At 41.1% G+C, this 23,927-nt stretch overlaps 1 protein-coding gene across 6 annotated transcripts in view; it reads right to left on the reverse strand.

The window, feature by feature from the left end:
* The window catches only part of CREB5 (cAMP responsive element binding protein 5), a 386,139-nt gene that overhangs the window by 16,661 nt on the left and 345,551 nt on the right, over positions 1 to 23,927 (reverse strand). For all 6 annotated transcript variants that reach the window (XM_074367300.1, XM_010971472.3, XM_045508120.2 and 3 more), the window contains one exon: positions 2,968 to 3,291. In XM_074367300.1, the coding sequence (XP_074223401.1) occupies positions 2,968 to 3,291 (324 nt within the window). The remainder of the gene's footprint in view (positions 1 to 2,967; positions 3,292 to 23,927) is intronic.

The following is a 23,927-nucleotide window of genomic DNA, read 5'->3' on the forward strand; positions in this document are numbered from 1 at the left end:
CTAAACTCTATCAAACCCTACATGACTAACTGTAAAATAATCAGACTGAGGACTGAGGTTGGACCGCATCTCAGTAATTTTCTTTAAAGCAAAGACATTTTCTAAAACTGTTTATTGGCAATTCCTTTCCTCCCGATCACAGAGGAATAACAAAATAAACTGTCTAAGATCTTACTCACCAGAGTGGTTACTAAGGATGTAATCCTTGTTATTGGCAAACGTTTAGCACTAGATATTTCAGATGCTAACTTCTGAGCTAACCACTGCAAAGCAAAGCACTAGGAAAGAACACGCTAGCTTGGCTATGTTTGCCTTTACCATTTCTTTTTGTGAATTAGTGATCTCTCATTGCCAGCCCTGGGCAAGACTCTCAAGTAGGCAGAACTAGATTTTAATCTCCATTGCAGGAGCCTCTTTTTCAATACTGTATTCTCCTACCCTAACTTCAGCCAACCTTTATCCCCTGACGCTCTTCCTGCACCTTCACCCACAGGGCTAAGTTATGTGGTGGTTTCATGCTCCATCCAAGTTCGGGGTTCAAGGTATGGTTGGCTAAGAGAAACCCCTGGTGGCCAAGGAGTGATACCAGGACTCTGAAATCACATCCTTATATGCAAGAGAATCACAAGAAACCAAGAGAAATTGGAAATGCAACCTTAAGACCAGAATTTGTGTCTCTGGTAATTATTTTCTTTTTAAAATCACATTCTATCGGGGAAGGGGAGGGATAAATTGGGAGTATGGGATTAATGGATGCACACTACCATATATAAAATAAAAAACAAGGATTTATTGTATAGTACAGGGAATTATATTCAATATCTTGTAATAAGCTATAATGGAAAAGATTTTAAAAAATAAAGATATATATCAAATCACTTTGTTGTACACTTGAAACTAACACAATATTTAAATCAACTATATGTCAATAAATAAATAAATAAAATGGTATTCTATTGACATAGATGCTTTGAAAATTTTGATCAAAAATAATTAACTGTGATTTCAAAAAGATAGAATTTATTCCAAGTCATCTTAGAATCTCAGAGTTAGGATGACCTTAATAAACTTCCACTCCTGTTACTCTGACAATCATACAATGAGGGTACATGACAAGAATCTCCTGTAATCAACCAAGTGAATACAATTTAAGAGTGGCATTTTGAATATTGTCTAAATGATCTCATTCAAATTCCAACAAGACCAACCTGGACTCTTTCTTTTTAGTAGTATAGGATAAAAAGGCAACCAATTATAAAAGCAATTAAGTAATTGCATATACAATTGGCCACTTACTGACTTGAAATGAAGGACAACTGGCTAGTTGGTAATTAGCTAATGAATGGCTGTTATATTTAACAAACTGTTAAACTTATCTGTGAAGTAACTTGCCCATAATGGCAACCAAAACTAGACCCTATCCATTTCCTTAAAAAACAAGTACACATGTGAATCTACCTGCCTATCTTTAATCTTGTAGTTTTCTTTCTCTCTTCTAAATGCATGTTGTACTAGGGCATTTGACAAAAAAAGTGCCTTGGATAGCACTTCATTGCTAAACTACTTACTAAACTTCTATCACATTACTTCAGTTCGGAATTAATAGTGGCTAATGTGTATTGAAAACTGTGTCGAGGGCTAAACATTCTCTTACTTAATACTCCTAAGAGTCTATGAGCTTAGTCTATTATTACCCCGTTCTGCAGATGGGAAAATTGAGGCTTAGGGAGGTTCATCTACTGGCCACAGTCACACAACAAGTAAGGTGGGAAAAGAATGAAAGCTTTCTCACTCCAAAGCCTGCACTCTTACTCGCTATATAGAGTGCCTCTAAGAACTTTCGCAAAAGTCAGCTTACCTAATGAATACGCTTATCTACTGACTAGATTAGAGTTGCTTATCGATGACCCATTTTGTGGATGGCTGTCCAGGTTTGGTGTGTATTGGAGGACGAGGTGCAAGAGCTCTAGAAGCTGTCTAGTGAGAGGTACAGAGGCAGACGGTGGCAGAGATGGTGAATAAGTGTTATTGGGCGATCCCAACCATTCTGACCCAGTTGGTTGGAACCTGGCAGTATGGAATGGGTGGAGGGAACTGACAGAGGTCATCCTGCTTGAAGGTCCAAAGTGTCTGGGGCTAGCCATGCGCCTAGACATACCCTTCATCCACCTACTGAAACTCACTCGGGTACATGGACCCGCCTCTCTTCTTGGGAGGGGTGATGTAATGTCTGCTGGTCCCCCAACCCTCTTCCAGTTGAGTCTAAATGCTGGCTTTCTTTCCAACCACTCCTGGTGACTCTCCACCCCTGGGATCTGGCCTTTCTCTTGAACTGATCATCTACAGAGCTTGGCTCTCTGTCTGCTCCTTCCAACGCATTTCACATTGGGTGGGATGAGTCACCTCTCTTAAGCATTTATACAGCACCTTAACGCCCAAACATCCATTATCGAGCTTCTTTGTCTGCCTGAAATTGTTACTCTTTGCATTTTTAACATTTGCTGTTATTCAGAAGATTGCCCATTGTATTTAAGTTCCATTTTGCAGGTGACAAAGTCGACTCTCTATGGTGTTCTAAAGCACTACAGCTAGAACCATGGTTAGAATTAACTTATTTTCCTCCTTCTTTAGTCACATCTTTCTTCACATGCTTTAATCTTCTTAATCCTCCCACTTGTATTACTTTTTTAGGGTTAACTCTGTAACATGCTACAAAAATAGATTTTGGAGAACTTGAAGTTTACATTTGCCCCTAGAAACTAAACCTGAGATTTACCATATTAGTTATAAAAACTATGATCCGGTAGGGTCTTATGGGTAACTGTTACCTCCTAGGAAATGAACAGAGGCCCCCAGAGAGTCACACAGAACACTTGGGTTTGTCGAACAAGGCTGCTACCAATGAGGCCAACATTAGAGCTTGCACGGTTAGTGAGAAGCGGAAAAGATATGACGAAAAAGGTCTACCTGTGCTTGGTTGCCGGAGTGCAGGGGTGGGTGTGGCGAGGTCTGGTGATGTGCTGGGTGTGCATGAAGGTGGGAGTGGGAGTGATGATGCGGGTGGTTCTGCTGGTGATGGGGTTGAGGATGAGGATGGTGTGCTGGGTGCTGGTGCTGGTGTGGGTAGGGGTGATGGGCTGGCAGTGTCTGGTGCTGATGCGGGTGTGAGTGCATGTGATGATGTGGCGTCTGGTCTTGCCGGGAGCCCATCATTTCCATCATGTGTCCCATGGTGTTCATATTCCCATTTGACATGGCAGCAGGGTGGTGAGTCAGCGCAGCCTTCAACCTCTGAAACAGAACAAAACAAGAGTGGACAACTGAGGTCAGTCATGTACACAGTAGGAATTCCAAATCAAAATGACTCATTTTCAATTTAATAATATTTTATGATACTGTTGTTAACATTTTCTTTTTACTGGTAGCAGTATGGCTTTTATACTTATTTCAATTTTTCATATATATTATAGGAGGTAGGAGGCTCAGCATCCATCCGCCATAAATGTTGATTAATTCAACTGTTAGGGCAAGTGTACGGGATACCCTAGGCCTTCTACAAAAGGTATTTCCTACTCTCCAATTGTTCATCACATCCTGATGATAGTCAAATGCAAGTACAAATCCAATGGAACCCATCAGTGTGATAATGCCACTGAACAAAGGGCCCACCTGATATGGCACTGTGTTTTATAATGAGTCACAAGAATAAAAGATTTCTGCTACTCAAAAGATTTCTCAGACTCAAAGAGGAAATAACTACAAATTTTAGAATACAGGAACAGTACTAATGTTATTTTAAGTCTTCAAATGAGATTAGAAATCCATAACTTTGGGAGGCAAAACGTGGATCTTTCTATTTCTTACAATGATATTTCTCATCATCTCTCCAATAATCTAATTTTCTCACACACTAACATTCTTCTGATTTGGGGAAAGAAATGAGGAAAGCAGAAGAATATGGAGTATTATACTTCCACAGCTTGTGATGACCACATCACAGGCCAGGTGTAAGTCTAACACAAAAGCACATCCATCAACAAGCAAACAGACATGCTCCCTGAATCTAACCCCTAAGCAGAGGTCAGCAAACTTTCCTATAAAAAGTCAGACAGTAAATATTTTCATCATTGCATGCCTTTAAGGTCTCTCACAACTACTCAGCTCAGCGCTTTTGGCACAAAAACAACTGTAGATGGTATGTAAACAAATGACCATGCTGTGTTCCAATACAACTTTATTCAGGGACAGGAAATTTGAATTTCATGTAACTTTCACGTGATATGAAATGCTATTCTTCTTTTGATTTTTTTCAACAATTTAAAAATGTAAAATCCATTTTTAGCTCCTGCACTTTGCAAAATTTAAAGACTTGGTAATAAGCTTAGTTGCTGTTTCTTCAAAATTTGTATTTTCTTGTACACAGACAATTATCATATCCTGAGGGGCACTATGTACTAAGTACTGTATAATACAATCACTCCTTGGAAACCTATCTTCTGCAGAGATGACAGTCTAGTTGGCAAGCTCACATTGGCTTCATAAAGTATTTACTAGGGGACTCCAAGTTCTCTCCTGATTTGTGTTCTTATCTGATTGATGATGGCGGTGTGTAATCACTGAGAAATGGAAAAGGTGCATTAAATTGATGATCAAAGCAACCACGCTCCAGCTCTGTACAATATTAATGATTCTCAACCGGTCAGGGTAAACTATTGATAAATACAAATTCAATTCAATTCAATTCAATTCATCAAAATCTTTAGTTAAACATAAAGAGCCTCCGCTTGTTAAAAACAGGGGGGGCAGTTTGACAGATTATATGTTAATATTTGATAATCACTGAAAATGTTCCCTGCATCCTCACTCAGTGGTGACTTGCCTCCTCTTTCATGAGCAATGTCTACCGCACAGCATCTACGGACATTCATCATGGTTGTCCTGAAGAAGTTAAGCTTCCTGAATCCCTGGGAAAGATTAATGTTGTGTATTGTGTTTATTTCTAAACATAAAACTGATACCTCTGATTTTTAGAAATTATTTAATTGTCTTTATAAAACTGCTCATTATAATAAATGAGCAATGCTTTTAAAAGTACAATTAAATCAGTAACCAATGAACCAAATGCATTGTTTATATTTGGTGAGTGAACAGCATTCCAGACAATTCTATGCATATGTAGAGATGGAGGAACAAGTAGAATAATTTCAAAATAGCTTGTGATTTAACAAAACTCTTATTTGAATAGAACATAAGCAAAAGAAGTGAAAATGGAATGAATTGTTGGACTTCAGACACGTTTCTTTACTCCAAGGAAAGTTTCTAAATACCTCCAAACTTAAAGGTGAAGAAAATTATGAAAAAAATTATATTGAAATATTTTAATTGACATTACTAGATAGTACTGATGGACTTTCTAAACTATTTTTCATAATTTCATTTATATAAAAATATACAGCTGCAGAGTTAAAAAAAAAACCCAACAACTACGAGAATATGAGGAGAAAAAGTGAAAGTCACCTGCCTGCCTCCTTCCTTCTAAGCCCCCTTGCTCAGATGTACCCACCAGGTATCCGCAGACACATCCTTAGCACTTATCAGAATACGTTTGTGCAAACCCTTTGTATGATACATGGTTCTGTATCTTGCTTTTTTTTTTTTCACTTCAACAATATATATCTTCAACACCTTGCTGCAGCAGTAAAAAGAGCTAATAATAATGGCTGGCATGAATTGAGCACTCACTATGTGTTCCACTCCTCATTCTGTGTTTTACAGGAGTTAACTCACCTAATCCTCAGAACAACCTTGCAAGGCACAAAGAGGGGCGAGGCCCCGTGCCCAGGCTCTCTCCGCTGGAGAGGGGTGGAGGCGGGCTACCTTCAGAGTCTGCTCCCTTCACCACCGGAAGGCATGCCATGCACACTTTGCCAAAAACAGGAATAGACTGTGTTATGCCACCTCCCCATTATCCAATGGGAAGGCAGAAAGAAGTGAAGGGCCTAGAAAAAAATGACAAGACAAGATGCCATGGCTGCAAGGTCTGGCATGCAAGCGGAGGTCTAGATACACTTGTTCTGAAACTTGGCAGAGGGAAGGGTGGTGGTAAGAATTTCCAGGCAGCTCAACTGCAGCAAAGGACCATCCAGGGCTTAGCCTGATCACCTCCCTTGTTATACTATGAAGAGTGGGTACTTATATTCGCCCCTCTCCCCAACCCACTGCCACGGCCCATAACCACAGATATGATAAGGTCCACGCATCCTTTCTCCCCAGTCCCCCTTCCTATCCTTTGGGTATGTGACAGTTCTAGGTCTTTCTAATGTTCAGAGGATGAAAGAAAGTCAAGCCCTTAGTACAGCCTACACACAGGCACTGTGGGATGTGGCCCGACCTTCCCACCAACTACAAAGGTTTGATAGTCTTCTCGCCTAGGAAGAGCTTTCCTTTCCCTTAGACATTCTCGAGCTCTTGGCTCCAGGGTCCTCCTTCACAAAATTCTCCCTGGTCTCCTGGTCTAAATCAATTCCTGTTGTTACATGCTCCCAGTAGGACCACAGTCCACTTTTTAAAATTCAGTTTATAGTTAAGATTTTTAGTATCACCATTCAATTAATATCTGCCAATAATTCCAGATGATAAGCTTCATGAGAGATAACCATGTTTGATTTTCCTCAGTGTTAAATTCACAGCTTTAACACAGAGCCTGGTACATGCTGGGCACTGAATTCATATTTTTGGAAAGAATGAATGAATGCATGCATGAATGAATGAAACTGTCTAAGGCTTATGATGGGAATGTAGCATTTTCATCTTGGATCACTGCAGGTGGTATATGTAGGAAAGGCTAATTTATCAGTCAACGAAGGTCAGCAGAATGATTAGAGAAGTCATACAGGCAGACATAAAAGGACTGTCTAAAGAGCTCCCGCTCCACACCCTGCCTGCCCTCTAAAGAAATGACAACAGGAAAAAAAGAAAACAAAAGAGGAACTGACTTAGACCAAGAGATCAGGGAGAATTTTATGAAGGAGGATCCTGGGGCTGAGAGCTCTAGAAAATGTCTAAGGGAAAGGAGAGCTCATGCCAGGCAAGAAGACAAAAGGAATAAACAAAAGGAATGAACATTAACTTCATCTTGATATACTGTCCCTGAAAAAGTGGCACGGAAAATTGAAAAGCTGCTTAGGAGTGGGTCACTGCGTTATCCCTACAATGCTACAAACAACTTTTCCACCTTTAATTAGAAGCAAATGGAGCCTGACAAATACATACTATGCATCAGATCTTCATCTCTCAAATAATTAGCTTGTACTGTTAAGGGAAATTACTTGATAGCCTCAAGTCTATTCTTGCATGTTGCACGCCAAGGCAATAATACCACTAAGGCTTGTAACATTCCATTTAACTATTCACTCAACAAATATTTATTGGGCACTACGTTAGGCACATTATTATTTGCCCACTACCCGAAAGAAATGCGAGACACATAAAACCAAAGCTTTTTCAAAGCACTGGAAGGAAAAACACCCCCTTAAGGGTCGAAATGAAACTTTCAAGCACCCTTAGAGAGTCTTGGGGCTTGGGTTGAGTCCACCCCCAAAGCACCAACCTACGTCATCTTTGAAGGAAAGCAGTGAAGACAAATGATGATTGAGCTGCTTTGCACATGCCACATTTAATATTCTCCATGTCACTTCTCAACAGTTTGGGGCATTTCTCAAAATCCTAAAGAGCCCACTGCCTCCCTGGACCCTGGGCACACTGTAAGTCATTAAGACACCAGATACAGATATTTGTACCCAACTCTCTTAGGGATGATAAATGACCAGCAAATGAGTCCAAGCTGTATTTTGCAGAATGATTTTTCTTTTTGAAGCTGAACTGGGTATTAGTTTAAATAACATTCTATCCAATGCCAAGAAAAGGCAAGGGAGAGAGAAATTAATGAGCAGATAAACATATATTTTTCAGCTATAAAAACCAGGGCTATTCCTGAGGTGCGATTGCAAGAAAGAAAAAAAATGATTCTGTTTACTTTCTATCGTCCTCTACCACATCCATTTATTTGAGAGAGCAAATCAGGAGAGACAGCGAGAAGTCTGACACAGCTGGTTTCAGTCAATAGGGGTCATTTTCATTTGGTCTGTGTATTTTATAAGTTCCTTGTTCACTGTTCCCAATGGGAGGGTGGGCTTGCTGCCCAGGATCTGAGTCTTGGTAAGAAACCAGCTGTCCACCTCATCCCATACCACGCACCGCCGCTGCCATGATGGCCCAGTCCCAGTGCCTCTTTAATCTCCAGTTTAGCTCAGTTTTGCATCACAGCACGTCGTGTGAAACCCAGGTACACGCAAACGTCATTCCCTCCACTTGAGTGCACGCATGTGGGCCTGCGTGAGCACACACGCGTGACACACCCACCCACACCCACCCCAGGCAATTTATGTCCCATTAACAACTCATTCTTGCCAATTAGAAACATTTGTGGAACTGTAAAAACATTTCTTCTCCGTTTTCAGCGCGGCTGATTTGCTTATGCTTTACGGACTCCAAAAGCCAAACCGAATTAAACATTATTTGAAATTCAGTTGTGGGGGCAGGAGGGGTAGGGATGGTTGAAGCATTCTTTCTAGAAAGGTTTTAATTAAAAACAGCTCTTGATTTTGTTCTAGAAGAGAATGTGATAATATCAAAAGGTAGTGTTGCTGAGTGGACCACAAGTTAGAGATTACCTATATAAAAATAAGATAAAATCCATATTACTACTAACTTTTGAATACAAAATAATTCCCATTGGAAGCCACCCTGAGGAATTTCTGTAAATGTAATTTACACATCAATATATTTGATCAGCTGAGGCGGTCAACACAGGCTTTTGAATGGTCCAAATGGTCAATGATGTGACACCAGAAGCCTTCACTGAAGGAGTGCTCACAGTATCAATGATTACTGGCTTGTTTTAGGTAGCAAGGATTTCTGAAATTTAAGTCTCTGAATTCATTTTTAAAAAACCCTCATATTTATCCACTGAATTTTATGACCGTACTTGGCCAATTTGGATCCCCAAATGCGTCCCAAACTTGGAGAGAGACCGGGATGAGAACTGTCACAGGGGGTCACGGGACAGTTACACAAACTTGGAGCTTCATTTAGCCAAAGTAGAAAAGTTTCAGTGCCCAGACTCATATCTGGACTTCAGGATGTCTATTAAGAATGACTGTATAACTCTGACAGCATAGCAGATCTTAAAATCCACATTTATTTCAGGATCATTGTTAAGACAATTAACTAAAATCACACCTGGCTTAATCACTGGGAATAAAATATGCTCATTTCAAAACTTTCATAATGTAACTCAGCTATGATGGTTTCACAGTTTAAGTATTCTGCTGCTTTAGATTTTGGTTTGGTAGTAAAATTTCAAATAAGGCTACCAGGTTGGAGGGAGCAATTACCAGGGAAAGGGGAGGATGTTATAAGGTCTGGGAGGGAAAATATTCATACTCGTTGTCATATTGGCATTAAAAAATACTAACCCTGAAGATATTAGAGATGATGTAATTAGAAAAAGAAAAAACCCACAGAGGAACTATATTATAAATCAATACTTCAGTCCACTGGAAAATGATGCAAGGAAATCTCACAAATAAGGATAGTATCTCAGAAAAGTGGAACTCTGGCAATCCTAATGTAAGCAAGGAAAAGAATTCAGTGTTTGATTTCACTCTCTCACTGTCCACTTGGTGGGTGTAACTTCTAAAATGAGGTAAAGCAGACTTAAGTGCTAGGTGACATCTTAAACTTTGGTGGTTAAAAACCCAAACAAACCCCAGAGACAGCTCTTAAGCAATTTCCCTGCCAGCCTTTTTATATTAATATCTAAATCATATCTTAATTACAGTTCTGCAAGAGTGAGACTTCAATTTATTCCTGTTAAGGGAAGACATTAATGAATGGACATTTACAGGACTGTTTTACTTCAGATACCACTTCCCTGCATCTCTTTGACTCAGGGGCTGTCTTCTACAATTCAACAGGCTGGTGAGCATTCGAAGAGGCTGTGCATTTTAGTGAATTTCAGAACCAACTGCTGTTCTGAGAGCAGGAAATAGTCTTCATTCTACCGTAAGCTTTTTATACGTCCTTAGATAAGTAATCTACTTCGTTCTACGTGTCCCAATCTACCTAACAAATGAGGCAGGATCCTGAGCTCCCTACTCCAGAGACAAGCTCCGAGTTGATGTCTGCTAAGAGGTAGGAATCTATTGGAGAAGTGAGTATGAATGTCTAAAATAGAGAAAAGTCACTGTTTCAGAGAACTTCAAAAGAAGAATAGAAGACTTGGAGTGAGAAATCTAGGTTTAAAGCCCTCTGGCTCTACCACCTTGGCTGGTCATTTTGAGCTTGAAATTCCTCCTCTATGAAACGGGGATTCATAATAGGGAAAGAAACAGTATAAACCAAAAGGAGATACAGAATAATTAGTGGAACAGAGTGGAGTTGTCTTGTGGGCAGAAGTTAATACCAGCTTTTGATGAAAAATAAGAAACAACCTTTTTTTTCTTAGCATTAAAATATGTTTGTTATACTTCAGATTTTTAAAATTCAAAATAAAGCACAATGGAACAGTATGTATCCATCAAAAGGAATGAAGTCCTGATACCTGCTGCAACTTTAAATGAATCTCAAAAACACTATTATATGAAAAAAGCCAGACACAAAGGGTCACATATTGTACGATTCCATTTATAGGAAATACCTAGAACAGGTAAATCCACAGAGACAGAACACAGACTAGTAGTTGCCTGGGGCTAGGGGAGGGCAGAATGAGGAATAACTGTTAAATGGGTTACAGGGTCTCATTTTGGGGTGATACAAATATTTTGGAACTAGATCAAGGTGACGACAGCACAACATTTTTCATGTACTATACGCCACTGAAATGTACACTTTACAATGGTTAATTTTATGTTCTATGAATTTTGTCAACTAAAAATATTTTTAAAATAAAGCAAAATGAGAATCTCATCTTTTAACAGGGTGCTAATAGAAACTCTTGACTTCATCTGAGAATGACTAATATTCATCATGATGTCAACCTTATGTGAACACTGTCTTGTGAACAATAAAAGCCAAAAAGATATTTTGTCCTAGAATAGATAAGGTCCACACCAGGTTTGCAGTACGTGTCTCAGGGAACATGACTCCCCTGCATGATGCTGGCACCCTCTTTTTCCTACAACCCTACCAACTCCTAGCTGGCTTAGAACTAAAGAGAAAATGCCAAAGGCACAGCCATCAACGGTGTATGACACAAAGCTAGTAGAGAGCATTTAATACACTGGACGAAGACCCAGCATCCAAAAAGGTCTTGGCAGACTAGCATCAAGGAATCCAGTAAGAGAAATTTAATGGGGCTCAGTGTAACATCTTACTCTTGGTTAACTAAAAGAAAAGAAAACCTAGACACAGCAAACACCAGTATGTCCAGAGACAGCTCAGAGGAGACACGGCTTGGCGATTATATATATAATAGAGGATGCAGGGATTTCATGTGACTTTGGAAAGCACCATTAGGTGATGCACACATCAAAACAGTTGAAGTGACTTTTCAACTGCATCAAAAAACAAAGCAAAACAAAACAAAACAAAAAACAGATTAGAGAACTTAATGCAAGAAAGCGTGATTCCTGTTCACCTCTGCACAGGCCAGGATGTACACCGTACGAGCCTGTGTCCCCGTATCCCTGCCCCCAACGAAGATCTCACATTACGCCTGATAGGTGTTGGGTTTTCTCTAGGGAAGTGTCCTAATTCTCAGCTGATAGTACATATATGCTGTGACCTTTTGTTTCCCTCTCTAATGACACTGTGATGAACTCCTGTATTCGCACATTTTGGCTTATTTGCCTGGTTATTTCTAAAATGTGTTTTTTTGTTAATTTTTTTAAAGTCTGGTGAGTTGATCCATCCAGTTGAGTTCAATTTCTGGGCAGAGGTGATGGTAGATGGTAGTAGTAATAGTAGTGTGTGTGTGTGTGTGTGTGTGTGTGTGTGTGTGTGTATTGTGTAGGGCACGGAGGATGGATGTCTATTGAGGGAGATCTAAAAGGAAAGGTTGGGGGTGGGGGCACCTGTCAAGTATCAGCTTTAGATAACCAGTCTGTTCTTGGATCTCATTTCTTATTCTATCAATATCCCCACACCCAGATGAGATATTGCCATATTAGAGTTTTAGGGTCCCCTGCTCCTTTTGGATTACTGAGCTCCTTAAGCACTATGGAATGACCCTGGGTACTAACGGGGCCCTAGCAGATATTACATGCTCCTGGCTGGTTTCCCTGGCAATTTAAAAGGTGCTGAATACACAGTGGGCTTAGAATAAATATCTGTTGATTGCCTGCCTGCCTGCCGCCTGCAAGTCTCCAGGAGTGGTGCCTAGCCATGGAATGTCTTTGAAGCGCTGGCCTATAATTTTCTCCACAGAAAGAACACCTTCTGGGGGCGGCTGCAGGGAGAATAATGCCCTTTGTCTTGCTGGCGAACACTACTCACCCCCCAAAACCCAGCACCTGCAAGCCGGGGTAATTTTAGGTGAGGGCTTATTTCCAGCTTTTATAGAAGAAGAAAGTTCTATTGGAAGAAAAAAAAGTAATCCTTTGTTATTTTATTTTGGACGAGCTTTTAATCAGAAACATAGGCAGTAACATATGTTCGAAAAAGACATATGAAACATAGAACTTTGCGTTTCTAACTCACAATGGAAAATCCACATTAATGCCACACTAAGTTTGGGTTTTTAATTGCACGGAAGTAAGGAAATTCAGAGTTCAAGTTCCCACAGCAAACTTGACTCCATATGGGCATCCCAGGACCCTCTCTCTGAGTGGGGTGACCTAATTATTTGGCAAGAAAGTAGTGCAATGAATAGTGATGGAAAGGATTTCTCCTCGCTGCTGGACTTCCCATCATCCCAAGCAACATGGACATCAGGCAATGCTAACTGCATAAACTGTACCTTCTTTAATGCATAGCCACCCTTGGGTGTGTGCTTGGTGGCCGTCATGAAGAGCAATCCCACTGCAGCACCGGAGGCAGGAGGCCCACGACTTGGCAAGTGCTGCTTGGGTGGGGCAGCCAGTCACCCCACCACCAGTCCTCCATCACATCCTTCCCCACGCCCTTCCGAGAGCAGTTGTGTTCAGTGGGCACTGCCCTCCCAGCCCGACTCCACCCCCAGAGGACACCTCTCAGTAACTCAGATGCTCAAATTTCTGAATCTGAATGTCTGACTAAAAGGACTTTCCTGGACACACCTCTGCCCGGTCCTGTGAAGACTTCTCCAAGATAGCTGTTCGATATTGTCATCTTCTAGCTTCATTCCACTTACTGGGAGATGGCGAGACGCATGCCACCGGGTCCCTGTTGAAGGCATTAGTTGTCTGGCCAAGGGTAAGAAGGCTCCAGGTGTTTCCTCTCTAACTACAGGCAGTAGGTTGTATGGACGTATGGGTTGTCCTGCCCCTTGGTATCCACAGCCACATCTATCTAACACACTGTGTATTCCAGTACTGTCTTTCTTCTTGCTAAAATGGTAATGGTATATTCTGGTTCCCCATTTGCCTCTGATCTAATCCCTGTGTGAGTCCCCCAAAGCATGTCAACAAAGATATGGGAGGAGAGTGGGAGGGAGGAGGGGGAGGAAAAGAGAGAGACAGAGTATAATAAACTCTGATTTTTAAGAGCTGCTTAGGTTCCTTTTTGGGCTTTGTAAGTGTTTGTGGTCCAGAACCACTGGACCAATAGCCAAATCAACTTTTTGTGATGGTCCTATCATCCTGCTAAAATAGAGTTCCAGGTCTGTCTGTGAGTGGTCTGGATCATGTGGTGCTCAACTCAGCAGCCCTTGGACGACACAAACAGCACATCCATAAATAGTCCTTGGGCTCTGAGCACACTGAGAATCAGAGATGCCACTTCTGAACAGCCTGTTCTCACTGAGCAGGAAGGACCAGGAGAAACCTGTGAGAGACTCAGGATGAAGGAGCATCATCATTAATGAGAGCTCCTAACACAGCACAACCTTTGGTTTTTTAGGCAAACCACACCAGGGAGAATAAAGCTGTGTGTGGGGAAACTAAAACAAAACACAAAATCTTTTTTTTTTTAATTGCATGCCTACATTTAAAGCAAAAGAATTCTATTTCTTATAATGCATGTCTACTTTTAAGGCATTTCCAAGAGAAGCCATTTATAATTTATGAAGCGTCTGGTTGCTTGTATGTTTATAAAAAGTTATGCTTAAGGAGAGCTTTTGAATTATGCTCAAGAAGATGATGGTACAGAGCATTCCCAGCCAAAAATGAGGAACGACTCTTTTTCCTAGCTGATGTGCATCCAAATCATGTTGGTTCTCACACGCAAAAATTCTGTTAAAATCTGGGTATTAAAAAAAAATCAAGTTTTCTGTGCTCTTTGCCAGTTTGAGAGTTTTTCTTTTTGTTTCAGGAGGTATGATCAACAGAATACATTAACTATTTGCTAAGCTATCTTTTTACCTTTTCATTTCTATTGTCTCCACAGTGTACAATTCAATAAACCAGAGATCTAAGTCTACTATTTTACTGCCTACAACACAAGTAATGGGGGTGGTGGGGCGGGGAATGTGGAACCATCTCTTTAAATCACACTGTCACAACTGAGTACCATTCTAAAAATGCCAAATAGAAAGCTTTCTGGTTGATTTATTAATTGAAAATGGCCTGTCTAAGAATTTATCTTCTAACAAGCTTAAGATATCATTTTCATGATCTGTCTTCTTTTCCAGCTTAAGCAATTTCTTTTCTGACTCCAAATTTCTCCTAAGCAACTGCTCACCAGGGATTGACAATAATATAGTAGCTTGCCCTAAATCAGTGCCTTCCTTCTAGAGAGAGCAAAGTTCTTTGCAGACGTTAAGCCTCCGAAGTGGGTGATGAAGATCATTCCCCATGTTCTGGAGATGTAGGAAACAAGTGTTAAGTCACCTGCTTGGGAGCCAGTGTAGACGAGGAATTTGAACCTGAGGTTGTTCTCGGTGGGGCAGCCTGACAGCTTGCCTTGTTAGAAGAAAGATGTTGGATAATAAAGAGCATGTGGAGAAGGCAAGAAGGAAGTGAAGAGGCAAAAAGCCAGAGGGGAGGGACAAAGACACAGAGGAGAGAAGAAAGGAACAGAAGTCAGCTCGGTTGGAGGTGGAAAATATGCTCTACCCAAGGGCTCTGATACCTGTAGTCATCAATATACAATGATAAGGCAGAATCACCCTAATAGAGAAGTGGATACAAGACTGGGTCAAAGGACTCCAAACTCAAACAAGCTCAATTCCCTTTTTTAGAGAATTGTCCACTCTACCCTAGTTTCCAGCTAAATTAATCACCAGTGAAATCGCCAGTGAGTGTTATCTAGTGATTTCTTCCCTTCACTATATGCCAGCCAAAGAGTCTGGATTTGGTGCGGCGGTTAAGGAAGGAATTGCATCCTGCAGGGCTGCTTTTTTTTTTTTTATAGGAATAACATTATACATAGACATTGTCCCACTTCTGTAAGGTTTTGAAACCACGCGTGGTTAACCAGAGGCTAACAAAATGGTTAACCAAACGTGTCAACCACTAAGCCAAGTGGAAATAGTGATGGCAGCTCTAACAACGGGGAGTTGTTCTTCCGTCTCTGTGACACATTCCACCCAGCATCCAGCCTGACTAACCATGTACTAAAGAGTGGACTGGAGGCTGCAGACTTCATGTGGGGGAAACCCAGCTGACGGTGGAAGGGCTGGTCTACTACTACTTCTTCTCCAAGACCACTTCTCCTCCAGGACAGTGTGCTTAATTTTGCACACTCTTCATGAGCAGAGACGGTAAGCCCTCCAAAGGGACTCTCTCCAGTCCACTGCTCTTTGCTTAGTTTTGATCTCAAGTAAAATTCAAAACTTGGTAACATCAGTTGTCAATTAATTAAATATATTATCAAAAAGATACCACAGCCAGAACCTCTCACCCGGTGCTGCAGCTCTGGGTGTAGACTGAGCCCTTTATCCAGTATGTCCGTATTATGGGAGTTCACCACTGAGTTCTGGTCTGACTGCTGGGACTGTTAAGTGGGAATCTTTTTAAAGGAGATAGATTGTTTTTCTTGGTACCATTTCAGTGCCTGCTACATTCCCTGCTTTCTTTCTTTTCTTCTGCTTGAAAGTATCCTTTAATTTTCTTCCAAAACCCGTTCACTATAGGAAGTATATGACAATCAAGCTTCCCTGGTGGGACACCACATATTGTGTGCTTTGCATACAAAGAGGACAACTGTCAGTAGTCAAACACCCAACTTATTACAGTCGGGTAACATTTGCCATTAGAGTAGGGATAGTTTTTCAATGATCTGCTTTGATTTGTATTATTTAGTAACTCAGAATCCTTTCTGTAAGTAAGGGGGGGGGTATGTACTGAAACTCAATTTGTAAACAAAGAATTAAATATTATATTGTTTTGCAACCAATTTCAATTATTTTCCCTGAGGGGGGGTTGGTTCTTTAATTCAGATTCCAACAACAAAAAATACATCTAAGTTTGCTTTTATTCATTCTATTTCAAATCTTAAATTCAATCTGTGTACACAATATTGCCTTCCTTAGTATTCTTGAATGGAAGCCTGGGGAGATATGGACAGAGGGAAAATGAATGGCAAAGGGGCATATACTCATTCTTTTGTCTCTTTCTTCTATCACCTCAGGTTTAATATTTTTAACTAGTCTCCATTTTTCACTTAAAGACACAGCATGTATCACAGGATAAAAAGCAGGGACTCTAGGAATGCATATTTGAGATTCATGCTGAGTGCACTGGACTTAGTACTATACTAATCTCCCTTCTGAAATAACAGTTACCCTTCTTTCTGAATCCTAATTTTGCACACTCTTCATGTGCAGAGATAGTAAGCCCTCCAAAAGCACCATCCTCATCCCACTGCTCTTGGATTGGTTTTGACCTCAGATAACATCAGTTGTCAGTTCATTAAGTTTATTATCAAAAGGATACCATAGCAGAGAACCTCTCACCCAGTGCTAATAAGGTGACGTGTTTCCAAAGCACTTGCTATTTGAATTGTAAAAGTGAGACACCCACAGTGAAGTGTGGAGATGGGGCTGGAAGATCATAAGCCTAACTGATTTCCTTCCAAATGACAATAATTACCCAGGTAAGAGGCAAAATTCCTCATATTAAGTCAATTTTGATCATTTCAGAACTTAATGGTTACAAAATAGTATCAGATGAAATCTATAAATCTCATGAATCACACTGCATTAATGACTGCAGTAAATGATTCGTGAATTTAGATTTAATACTGGTCTGAGTTTAGTTTAAAGGCCGGTTCAAAGAATACCTATAAAACATCAAACATGAAAACAAACTCTGGCGACAGATACAAGTGGATTCTGTTTATTCTGAGAAAAGAAAGTTGTCAGGACAACTGAGTGAGGCATTTCAAATGCAATATAAGGTCATACTCTTTAAGTGAATTAGAGAAAGAGTGAGGCTACCATTTTAGGGAGATTAACGTGTCAGATGCACATCTGAGATTTCCACATCCCACGCCACCAAAATACATGCCAATTTAGGAATACAGAAGACTTAAAGTAACTGGATCTTTCACTCTTGTATGCTCTTGGGAAGCATGGGTGACGTACATAGCTTGGGCTCTGATGCACTGGGGCTGGTCATTAAATGTTCCATGACTTTTTCTTTTAATCAGAAGACAGTTTTAACTTGGCTCCATTTCAGATACGGTAATGGCAGCCTCCCTCCCAAAGATTCCTTCTACTCTTCCAACTGGCCAACACTTGCTTCATTTTCTCCTGTAGAATATAGATCACCCAGAATGACTGGCTGGGCAAGGCAGCTCCTCCTCCTGCACTTCCCTGGTGTTTTGGGGGAAGCTGTTCATTATTCTAACATACATTTAATGAGCATTTACTCTGTGCACAGTAAGGAATACAAAGACGATTCTGCCCATTTCCAAAAAGTCTTGAAATCTAGTAGATTCCATTATTCTGAGCCACCGGGACATTATGGATTAAGTGGATTATTTCTAGTGGATGTTTTAGATTCAGTTTAGCTTGCTCTAACCTGAACTAAATGGATGCCACCGGTGTTCTGGGGCTAACGAGCATTTTCAGATTGCAGCATGTGAAATAGTTAATAGTAGTTAAACCTGATCTAAACTGGGAATTTTGGTCATGGCTCAAACCAGTGGTTCTCAACCTAGGGTGATTTTGTCCCCGGGGCACACTTGGCAATATCTGGAGACAGTTCTGGTTGTCACAACTTGGAGGGGGTTGCGACTAGCATCTAGTGAGTACAGCCAAGAGGTGCTGCCAAACATTTACCAATGCACAGGGCAGCCTCTCACAACAAAGAATTAGCTAGCCCCAAATGCCAGTAATGCCCAGGCTGAGAGAACCTGCCTTAACCTGACTGCCAGGTTAACTAAACCACGACTAAATGACATTTACCAATTAGTTATTTATTTTGCTCTTTGAAGGGGACACCACAAGACCATTGAGATATGGGTATTAAAATGGGCTGGTACAAAAATCCAAGTTAATAACAGAATATCTTCTGTGTGACATTTCCTCTCTGTTCTTAATGAAATTCATTAGCTCACTCTGGCTAAGTGTGAGTAACAGCCCTGAGAATTTGGTTTTCTATAACCATAGGCTCTAAAAACTGGAAGAGTTTGGGGGTGCCCCCGGACCTAAAACACAGATTAAATTTTATTTATGTATTAAGATTTATTTCACAGATTAAAAAACTTAGGGTTAGTGAGATTAAAAGACCATTGTGCTTATATGACAAGTTCGAGGTTGAAAGGGAATTAGAACCCATGCCTCCATACTGCCAGTCCAGGCTTTCTCTCTACCCTGGAGACTAATCTGGGACTCAGCTGCATCTTGAACTTAAATAAGAAACAGAGATGACATCTGAAAACGCTAACAGCCCACGTGTTGTGTATTTTCCGTGGCGCTGAGATGTGTTCTGAGGCCGGGCTACTTTTTGTAGGGAGCCACAGTGACAGTGGCAGCCACTGTGCTTGCTCTGGGGGAACCTAGGGGCAGAGTCTGTTAGACCAGCAGCCACCTGCATCTCCTGAGCTGGAGGCCGGTGCTCCAGGTAGGATTTGCCAAACTAGGAGGCAAGGGCAGATCCTGAGACCTTTTGCAAAAGGAGTGTTATGAAGGGCTTGATCATACTTGCCTTTCCCTCTGGCTGCTGGGGCACTTAGCTCAGTTTTCTCCCTCTGGATTGTATTCTGTTATCTGTCAAAGAATTCCAGCCCTATAAAGGTCTTTAAAGGGAAGTATATAAAGCTTTAGCCTTGTCATTCTCTTCTTAGTAACTTCTTAAATTTGCACATGGAATTTGGTCTCTACAGTGGGAGAAGAGGTGTATTGTGTCTGCAGAAAACTAGTGATAGTAGGCTCTGAATTACAGTGAATTTAATACTTCTACTTTCAAATAATCAATCAAAATCTAGTGATTCCATACAACATTCTCATAAATGTAGAATGTTTTAGAACTTTTAGTAGAGAGAGTCAACATTTATTTAGTCAATAATGGTGGAGAGGAGGACTGCCCTCCTACCCCACCCTACCTTCCATCTATAAAGAATTTTAAGAGAGGAGCCTGGAAATATGGGCTCAAAGTATGTATTTCACTGCCCATTCCTTCCTCCTCTTGGATCTTCTGTAAAATAAATACAGGATATGTCAAAGCAAAACTGAAGCTTGAATTTTCTGTTTCACGCTTTCTTTGAAAGCGCTGGGGACAAGGCATGCAAAGTGGGTGGCCACGAAGCTTTGAGCAAGTTGGCTGCCTCTCTCTCAGCCTTCTGACACCATCCTCATATTCTCCTTGAAACTGTCACCGTCTGTCTCCCTGCACGTTCAGATCTGCCTCATGACTAAGGAAACGGAACAAAGCATGGGACCAGTGGGTGTCCGTGTGTTTGTGTGAATGCGTGTGTGGGATGAAGAAGGGGGAAGGGGAGGGATAAGGTACAATGGCACATAACCAGATCCCAGAAATAATGCAGAAGTCTGCCGGGAGATTTTCCTATGGCCCTTTAAACAGGATCCTTGCTGGAATTTTTGGATTCTGTCCCATGGAGTTCAAGTGCATTCTTCAGGGCAGCCAGTTACTGTTCCACAGAGGTGTGAATGTCCCGGAGTTTCACAAGCACAATACTTCACATTGTTGGTTCAGAATTACTTTAATTCCTCTTTCCACCACCCCACCCCCATCTCCATTAAGAAGCTGTTGAATCTGCAGAGAAGCCTAACAGCCAGGGATGAAAATGCCAATGAAAGCAGCAAGAAGACCTGTAGTAAATGTTCTAGTATAAGAATATCATCCATTTTTTGCTCCTTTTTGCCTGATAATGATCAAGGTCTGACTTTAGCAATTGCATAAAGTTTACCCAAAAAGTTTTGTTTTCCTGAAAGATGAAAAAAATAAAAGCCATCACTTTATCCCATCCTCACGCAGCCCCATTTAAGGGTAGTGGATTAAGGTTCTGCTACATAGACAATAAAGCACATATGCTCTGGGAAAAGTTCCTTGGAAATATAAGTGTTTGGAAGCCCATGAATCAAAGAGATCAAGAACTCTGCATTCACCCAGGCTACATCTGCTGCCAGTTCCAGACTGTTCCCTGTGGATGACTTGTATATTATTACACAAGGCAACATCCTAAAATGAAAGCACCTCTAAGAGAATTATGGTGTTAAACTGGGATATACAATCCAGATGCTTCCCACCTCGGGTGAACCCCAGGAGGTCCCCGCCCCCGACAGAGTGAGACGACACAGAAAACCTAATGATGCCTACACGTGGATTTCGCCTGGCGGGGACTGTTTATTTTTCTGACTTTGAGAAACTGCACTGGGGACCAGCAGAAAAATGAATAAGGAAAAGTCCCCTTAAAGTCTTCTAGCCTGAAGAACAGCTTCTAAAAATCAATACTTTTAATAATAGTGACTTGAAACCAGATCTCAGGATACAAAGAAGAGGGTGGGAGGAGACACCAAAGAAAATGTCTAAGGTGCAAAAATGAGTGACAAGTGGCACAGTGCGTCAGGCTGCCGCTTACATTTCCGAAGACTCGGGCAAGCCTTTAGCACTCACTCCAGAAAGGCCCCAAAGCTGTGTGGCTTTAGAGGTGGGGCAAGAAAAAGCAGACATCACAACACTTTGCCCGTGAACCACATCACACTCCCCTCCCTTAACGAGAATCTTGTGGGCTTAAACCACAGGCTCATAACCGAACCTTCCCTGCCAGGGCAGCAGACAAACTTTGCTTTCCCACAGGCCGGCTCAGGATTTCAGCATCCCACCACAGGGCCTGGGCTTAAGGATCCATCATCGGTTCAGCCAAGTACGTTTCTCCACCCACGGCGACTCCATCTTGGGCCTGAGCCAAAGTGAGAACACTGTGGGGGTGGGGGGATGGGGGGGGAATCCTATAGCTAAGCACACAGAGCAGGAAGGCTGGGAGCAGGGAGAAAGGGTTGAAGTGGCTAATTTTTCCACTTTCCCCCTGCTGTGGTTAAAGCAGTGACAGATAATTTATCACACATTTTGATTGCACGCCAGCTGGCTGTAAAAAAAAAAAAATAAGAAAGAGTTGTTTATTAATTCAATTAGCTGGCTTATTTATCAGGGCTGGGTTAGCAGGGGCGGCGAGAAGGCCAAAGGATGCCCGTGTCAAGCTGTCTCTTGCAGGCCCTGCAGGCAAGTGGAGACACGCATTCTTACCCTGCAAGACTTGGAGTGTTGCACTGGCTGTGTTTACCCTGAATGCTTGGTGCGCGACAAGAAGGCTCATCAATTGTAATGAAATATAAGGGTGGGAAGATGCTCAGAACAGGACAAAGTCATCTGAGTGATGACAGTCATTAATGTTTATCACCCATTCAGGGGCCATTTTCAGAGACAATAAGGCGTCCTTTATTCTTTCGGGTTGTTGCTTTTTTTTTTTTTTTTTCATTCATTGGTCATTATTTTCACCCAAGGTTGCCAGTGTAACAGCAGTTTGTCCAGACCAGCAATGCTCAGGATCAGAGAAATCATTCATTCATTAAGTGGCTTACTAAAGAAAACCTACACAAGGTTCATGAACCACTGCTCTGTGCCAAGTTGTTTGCGGTGATTTTACTGGAGCTACTGGTTATATTGGATCCTTGTGTGGTGGATTAGATTTGTGTCCATTTTACCAAGAGCCAGCTAAGGCAGAGATTTTCACTGATTCACCCAAGTTTTCCCTCAAAGCTCTGAAACCAGGTGTCCCTCTTTCACAGCAGCCATCCCTCCTTTTGACCTTGTTCTTGTCTGGTCTAAGCCAAATGTCTACTTGGTGACCCAGAGTGTACATTGTCTGCTGATCCTGTAGGTGGCAAGCAGAAAAAGAAAGGGAAAAAAGGAACAAATGTCTACAATTTTATTTCAAAGTAACCTAACCATAAGAAATGGTTATAAGGTATACATTTGATTTTATTTTTATTCAGAACATAATGATTTCCCTCATTAGTCTTACAAATAAAGTGTTTTATAAACTTGAAGGAAGACGACTTTCAGACCAATGTATAAGTGTACTAATTTCCACATGTGATTTGGAACAAGTGATGTTTCAAATAAAAAAAAAAAAACAAGGGAGAGGAAGTGTAATATAAGAATGTGATGAATAATTATAGTTGATCAGCTAGTTAAATGTGACATGAAGATGGTGCCAATGATAAGACCAAGTCAGCCCCTTTAGTGGAGATGTTGCATATTCGGGAGAAATGTGATCCGCGAGCCCATATGATCAGGGGGTGAGATGAGGGAGATACTTGAGGATTCCTTCAAAGGTTAGTACTCTGGAGGTCTATTGCTAGCTTCTCTGTCTCATGCTGATTTAGAACCTCTTCATTGTTCATAACCATCACTAGTTATATAGGGGACAAGGTTTTCCCCAACTTCCAGAAATGTCAAATCATCTTTATCTTTCCTTTCTTCCCTCCCTCCCTCTCTTTCTTCCTCCTTTCTCATGCATGCAGTACCAACTTTGAGAATAAAACAAAACCTCAGGTGCACCCACAGCAGGGCCACCTCACTGACTCTGTCGGCTCATCTGCTCCGTACAACCTGGGAAGGAGCCTATGGCGTCCCCCTCCCCCTCCCTATTGGCTAACTCAGTCTCTGGCTCCTTGAACTTGGCTTCTTCCTTAACAATGTGCTCATTTCTATAATGCCCCAGGAAACACCAAATCCTCAATGCGAGCTCTTCTTGATATTTTCAACACTTACCTTCCAATACCCACCCCCAAATGTCTATTGAGTTGGATGAATACACTTGGAATTAAATCCCATCTTCCTATTAACATCTTCTGCCTCCTCAGTTATGACTAGTTGGGAGTTTCTTGTTTCAAAAATGGGAAGGAAGTTTATGTGACAATGCACCAGTTTCTTTCATTTCTTCTTTTTATTTTCAGACTAACTTAAGTAAAAAAATTTTAAAAACTGACTTATTTTACATAACCTTGGATATTCTCCTATTTTTCATACATGTTCAGGTGCTGGTCTCAACTTCTGCTGCTGACAGTGTGGCAACATGGGACTTTACAGATTTTCTGTGACAGTTATATCTGGAGATGCAAGGCCAATATAATGACCATCCTGGCATTTCTTTAACTTTTTATATCTTAAAAGATGCCGTGGAAACCTTTCTAAAAATGTCTTCAGCAATCTTGGGTTTGGGTCAAAATCTTGGGTCAAAAGCATTCTTCCTGAAGTTTCACCAAAGTAACAGACAGATATACATGTATGTATATACATCTATTTTTGGCTGAGAAGTTA

Source organism: Camelus bactrianus, chromosome 7 (assembly GCF_048773025.1).
Source record: "Camelus bactrianus isolate YW-2024 breed Bactrian camel chromosome 7, ASM4877302v1, whole genome shotgun sequence".
Taxonomy (NCBI): Eukaryota; Metazoa; Chordata; class Mammalia; order Artiodactyla; family Camelidae; genus Camelus; species Camelus bactrianus.